Here is a 6233-nt window from a genome sequence, read left to right as displayed (position 1 = left end):
AAATGCGATCTTAAAGTTTTATTTCTATCTTTATATTTCCAAATTATTCTTCAGCGGCTTATAGCTGATTAAAAAAACCCCAATTCCTTGATAATTCAACAGTGTTAATAAAAATACACAAATCATAATCACTGTATTACAACATTAATTATTTTCAGACGATGTTAGTAAAGAGCAGCGTGATTTATGTGATAGCATATTCTACCCAAACAGTTATTAATTTATAACACTTGCCACTTGAAATCCCAACAGCATCATGTTAGCATCTTGTGCAATGTAACACAGAAGAAAATGCTTAACCAGTATATACTTGACTCACTGTGATGTAGACAACTCTATCCTGTTAGTCATTATGAAAGCCTCATTTACAAACCCCCAAACCTCATCATGAAAATAATGTGTCTTTTTATCAGTATTAAAAAAACATCAAGCCTCTGGTTATTGTACTGAGAGTCTGGGAGAAAGTTAGAGAGACATACTCTCATTTTATTGCAGTAGGGTTGATACAACCAGGCTGACTTCTGGGAATTGGGAGTGATGATACTACACTCCTAAATTGCTACAGAAGATAATTTATTTTAAATTAAACATTTTTATTTGCTATTAAAGCACACACAGCCCAAATAATGGAATTAGCTATAACTCAGTCAAAGTGAGACTTTCAGTTGGAGACTGCCACCTGGATCTTCTAAACCATGAAGGGAGAAGGTCATCTCCAAATATCACTCCTCCTGCTTGTTTTAGATGCTTATTTTAGGTAGAAAAGAATAACTCCCTCTAACTGCCTAGCTCTCATCTGCAGGTGCAGGATGTAGCCTGGATGACTAGAAACCACCTGCATACCCAAAGCTTGGTGAAATTAACTCACCTGGACACCTGATGGGAACTTCACAGCAACTGAGATGTTCAGGATAAGAAAGTTATACACACTCGAATTTATAGTTCCTCGTAAAACAAGGCTGGTATTTTAAAATTTGGGTATCTAAAGTTGGCTACTCCAATGGCCTTTTTTTCCAACACTCACTGACATCTGGAGATGAAGATGTGAGTAGCACTTCTGGAAATCACACCCATTCTCTTTAGATGCATAGTCCGTGCTTGTCAACATTGACTAAAAACCCATGGATTTTCTTGTGTTTGCCTGCAATATGGTAAGAACAGTCTGAATTCAATGCATTGATTAGACACTATTTACATAAAATCAGGAAAAGAGATATCCAGTTGGAGACAGAGAGTGAAAAGACCATTGCTTCTGTCTTGTGATAGATGTGTTTGCTGAATTCAAATAAATGAACTGTGTCTTCTCCTCAAAGTAACATAAATATGGGCTGGCCCACAAGAAATGTGAATAGAGCAGCAGTAGGTGACATTTTCTTTTCTTAGTGGTGATATAAAAAAATTATGGTACATGGAGTTTATGAAAATACTGAGATCAAATCCATAACCCAGATTATTTTTCAACCTGAGTGTCTTCATGCTGGAGCAGAGTCAGGGATAGCAGAGATTCCTCATCCCTGCTTACACGTGGTTTAGTTTTGATGCTGGAATTGTGTGTAGAAACATTTTTCTTCATATTCTGGTAAACCTAGAATTGGGAAGAGAAAATAAAAGATATCTTCTGTTATTACTTACTGCACTTGGAAGACTGCTTTTCTCCCTGTGAAGCAGGCACTTGTAAGGAACAGCCTGCTTCCTCTTGAGGGAGAATCACACTCCTATCTCTCTATTTCCCACTGACTCCAGAGGGAGTCCAGATGACTGTCTAAGTGAGATGGACCTTATCCAGCCAAAAAGAGCCATGTTGAGGAAGAGCACTGGGCTGCAAAGGAGGATTTTTTTTTTCCTAGGTACAGCACTTTGAAGTTGCTTATTAGTTTGCCCCTATGTTCGGCAGCTTCTGTCAGGCTAACAGCCTGCAGAGCCTCAAGGCTGCAAAGGCAAGAGTCATTCACAGCTCTCCACATCACAAAAGGCTTGCAAGGATGCTGGACTGGGAAATAATGTGTCTAGTCCAGAGTGGATTCCCAGTTAGTAGTTTAGAAAGGAGTTGCTTATCCTCCCTGAGGAAGAGATCACAGTCTGGTAAAGATGGAATATGCCTTCCTTGGATCCTGTTTATTATTTTGACATTTCAGAATGACATATGGCTCTCCATCTGTGAGGATATGGCAGCACATACCTATGGTGGCCCTTCATGAGATCCCTGGCAGGTGTCCCAGGCTCAGCTCCCCTCCCATGGCAGCTATCAGCATCACCAAAACCAACTGCACTGGCTCCTACCCAAGGGAAGCACATTCCCATAGCACAGGCTGAGAGACTTCAGCCTTCCAGAGTCCCAGTGCAGGCAGTGGGAGGAAAGAAATCCTCATCAGGGAGGTCAGGATTCCTTCTGATGGCAGAAAAAAATTCCCCAAACTCTTACATAGATCCATAACACAGTGGTGCACTTGAATAGAAAGCAGAAGACTACTCAGCCCATTGTGATCTATGGGGCTACACACACACACACACACACAAAATATTTTTCTTCTTGCTGTGTTTACTTACTGCCCCTTCTGCCTCAGCCAGCTGACAGGCAAGAGAGGAAACCAGCCAAGAAAAAGAGGGTCTTTTTCTGGAGTCAAGGGCCCAACAGGACTGCATCAAACAGTAGCTGCAAGAGCAAAGAGATGATACAGAAAACATGTTAGCTGTTGAACTCTCAGAAAGAGGCCAGATTTAGTGTTGCATCAGAGGAAAAGATACAGAAAGACAAGGACAAAGGGTGAAATGAAGAACATGGCTTTACCAGAGGCCTTAGTAAAACCCTCCTCATAGGACTGGGGCCAGGATTTCACACCGGCTGGCACATACTGGCATGTTAAATTTCACACTGGCTGGCACATACTGGCATGTTAACCTTGTTTTCCAGTTTCCATACAGAAAACGGGAGGAAGACAATTCCTGTTCATCTCTGAGGCTGAACATGCTCCTTGTGGACTCCATAGTCTTGAGGACACTTTTCATAAGTCTTTTCATGTAATTTGACATCATAAAAATATTTCTGAAGTTTAAACACCATCTTAGAGGTTTTGCAGTTTCATCAGGGACCAGTGCAGTACCTATTTGCTGAAGTCTCTTGCAAACTTACTAGGTCAATAGGTTCCCTGATATTTATAAGCCCCACAGCAATATGTCACAGGTCAATCTGTCAGAATAACCTGTACTTTTAATACCATTACAGTCTTTATATGGAGAGGATGAGAACAGTACAGTATCATAGCAAGGCAATGAGTCCCTAGACCACCTATGAAATGTCTATCAGAAGAGTTCAGACAACCCAAAGTCTTTCCCTTTCCTCCATGCCTCCAGGTCTTGTACCTTCCCATCACCTTCTCTTGCCTTGTTCCCTGGGGTCCACTTCTAGGCAGAGTCCACCCAGGCACAGAGGCACAGACTGAAAATCATGTGCTGAGAGCACAGGAATAGCTCTCACCAAGTCTTCCTTAGCAGGGTTTTTTTTTCTAAGAGGAACCTTAGCCTCTTGGAAATGGATCATACACACTAAAGCTCAATTAAAAAAAAAAAAAAAAAGTTTAGAAAAAATCACCAAAGACTTAATTAATATCCAAACCAAATATGGTATAAATAGCTTTTTCAAAAAGAAAAGAAAAGAAAAAGAAAAGAAAAAGAAAAAAAAAAAAGAAAAAAGAAGTCTGTGATCTGAGAACAAGAGGTTCCATGGGAAAGGAAGGCATAATTAAATAAAAATAATAAATTAGTCCTTTCAAACACATAACCTTTATTGCTGATCACTTCTACTTTAGGACAAAGCCTGCAGGATCAAGCAGTCTTTTTCAGAGTTAGAGGAAGATCTCACCTTTTGCAGCTTTTTTTTGAGTAAGGTACAGCGTACAATAAATAAAAGGTGATACAAAGAGTGACCTAGTAAATATAAACTCCCACGCTGTGCATCACTGAGGAAATACACTTACACATCTTTTGTAGCATAATATGGTCGGTCCATTTTAAATCCACTTTGTATTAATTTGTAGAAGTTTGTATCAACCTGAATACCAGGGTAGGGATTTACACCTGTGGAAAATATTGGAGAATACATGTTAATTCAGAAGCTGTCAAAATCAAGCACTGATCTTTTGTTGCATTACAGAACATACCCAAAGAGAATATTTCCCATAGTAATATTCCATAAGACCAGACATCACTCTTCATTGTGTACGTCCTCTCGAATAAGCTCTCAGGAGCCATCCATTTAACTGGTAAACGAGCCTGCACAGACAGGGGGAAAGGAGCCAGGTCATGCTGTGACACAGCCTTTCTATATGACTCACTGTAGTTCTTACTGACTGAGTATGATCAATTCATGTTTCCTATGTGAAAAGCTGGGCTTCTCTTAGTAGTCTCTTTAAATTTCACTTATAGAGAGAAATAGGCACTTCCAAGGGAGCCAATTAATCTCATCCATTTTAGATTACTATTTAAGCAAGGGGTGAGCTCAGCCCTGGAAGAGCCTTCTTCACCCCTTTAACTTCCAGAGTGAGTAGCTCAGATGGAGATGTCCACACTGTACTTCTTCATATAGCCAGAGGATCTGGTGTACCCACACACATATGCTATTGTCCCTGTACTATTGTCCATAACAGTAAACAACTCCCAGCACTTCCATCAGTGGTTTTCAGTGTGCTTTAGAAAGGACATGGGTACCATCTCATTTACAGTACTAGCTTGATTAGGTTAATTATAAGCTAAGAATCTGCATTTTCCAAGGGCAGGAAAAAGTGAGATTTCTGCACTGTCTGTACAGATAACTATAAAGTTAACAAGGAATTTGAAAATTAAAAGCTTCACTTTCTTGTTATAATTCTTACAATGGTATGAAAACCAGAGAACACTCAGGAACTTACATTGCCCCTGACGATGTAGTTGGAGTCATTCACTACATCTCTGGCAAGGCCAAAGTCACATATTTTTACCACTTTCCCATGGGTCACCAGTATATTTCGGGCAGCAAGGTCTCTGTGAATGCACTTAGAAGGAAAGGAAGAGTTAATGCCCTGCAGCATTGGGTATCAGAAGAAGATAATTCCCTTGTCTCAGAGCTCTCTGAATCGGTGCCTCCTTCCACAGTTGACACAGTTAAACAGTTTGGAGAATGAGCAAGCCGGACAATTCCCCCGTTGCTCGTGGCAAGGGGATAGGGCCAGAGCAGTCAGAAGTGGGCAGTGCAGCCACTCAGGGTCATGCCTAAAGCTGCAGTCCAGTCTTTGCTGTAAAGACAGGGAAGGAGATATAGTTCAAGGTGGCCACAGAGTGGCTCTGTTCTTCAGTCTGCCTTTTATTTCCTGATCTATTTTTACTGTCTTTTCTATCTAAACAATTTGCTACCCTTCACCATACCGATTTGGACTCAAGAAAATCCATTCCTTTGGCAACTTGGTAAGAGAAGCAAAGAAGGTCTTCAAAAGTGAGCACATTAAAATCCTCTTCTTCATCCACCTGTCTGCTTGCATGCTTAATTTCATCTGTAAAAAATAATTGAAAGTATGAGTTGTGCATGGGCTTCCTCACTTTCTGATTAATTCCACTCACTGTTGAAAGGACTTTCACATACTTCTACCAAGAACAACATCATAAAGAGCATCTATATTTTGCATCCTTTGCTCAGACACAAAATAAAGGAAAGAGTATTTTCATACTCAACACTATGTATAGCATGACCAGAAACATAAGCCTCAGGTCTTAAGTGTTGTTGACTACTTCTCCAGGAAAATTCCTGCCAGGAGGGAAGAGATACATATGACAGAAAGGGGCCTCCTGTGTTACTGAAGCTAGTCTAGTTAGATCAATAATATAATAAATACAATAATAGAATTACTAGAGATAAAAGGAATTAATCTCTCACCTTCCTCAGAATACAGCACAATCCCACTCGATCCAGATGTCACATTTATGTTTTGACTTCTTTGTGTGATTTCAAATTCATCCTCTCTACATAGAGTCATATTCACAAGATACTTTGGGTTAGCTCCCTTCCTGGAGTGGATGACACATTTTCAAAGGTTACACACATTGTATCACATAATCTTCTACACAAACTGTTTTGCAGTGAAGAAGCATGATCCGTTATTGCTGTTAAAAATTGGGGCACAGACACAAGTCTTCTCAACACTGGAAAGAGAAACGAGGTGTTGCTTGTCTTTTGCAGTCCAGTGAGAAGACCATCATAAGGAGAA

General features: G+C 40.2%; 1 protein-coding gene across 1 annotated transcript in view; it reads right to left on the bottom strand.

Annotated features, from left to right (window-relative positions):
- Positions 1 to 317: 317 nt before the first annotated feature.
- FLT3 (fms related receptor tyrosine kinase 3) overlaps positions 318 to 6233 on the bottom strand; it is a 53379-nt gene continuing 47463 nt past the window's right edge. The window contains exons 18-24 of the mRNA XM_074914807.1: positions 5903 to 6033; positions 5398 to 5522; positions 4905 to 5027; positions 4158 to 4269; positions 3975 to 4074; positions 2548 to 2653; positions 318 to 1585 (exon numbers count right to left, since the gene is read on the bottom strand). Coding sequence (XP_074770908.1) covers positions 1451 to 1585; positions 2548 to 2653; positions 3975 to 4074; positions 4158 to 4269; positions 4905 to 5027; positions 5398 to 5522; positions 5903 to 6033 — 832 coding nt within the window. The 3' untranslated portion in view covers positions 318 to 1450. The remainder of the gene's footprint in view (positions 1586 to 2547; positions 2654 to 3974; positions 4075 to 4157; positions 4270 to 4904; positions 5028 to 5397; positions 5523 to 5902; positions 6034 to 6233) is intronic.

This window comes from Athene noctua, chromosome 1 (genome assembly GCF_965140245.1).
Source record: "Athene noctua chromosome 1, bAthNoc1.hap1.1, whole genome shotgun sequence".
NCBI lineage: Eukaryota > Metazoa > Chordata > Aves > Strigiformes > Strigidae > Athene > Athene noctua.
This window is presented reverse-complemented; position numbering and strand designations above follow the sequence as displayed.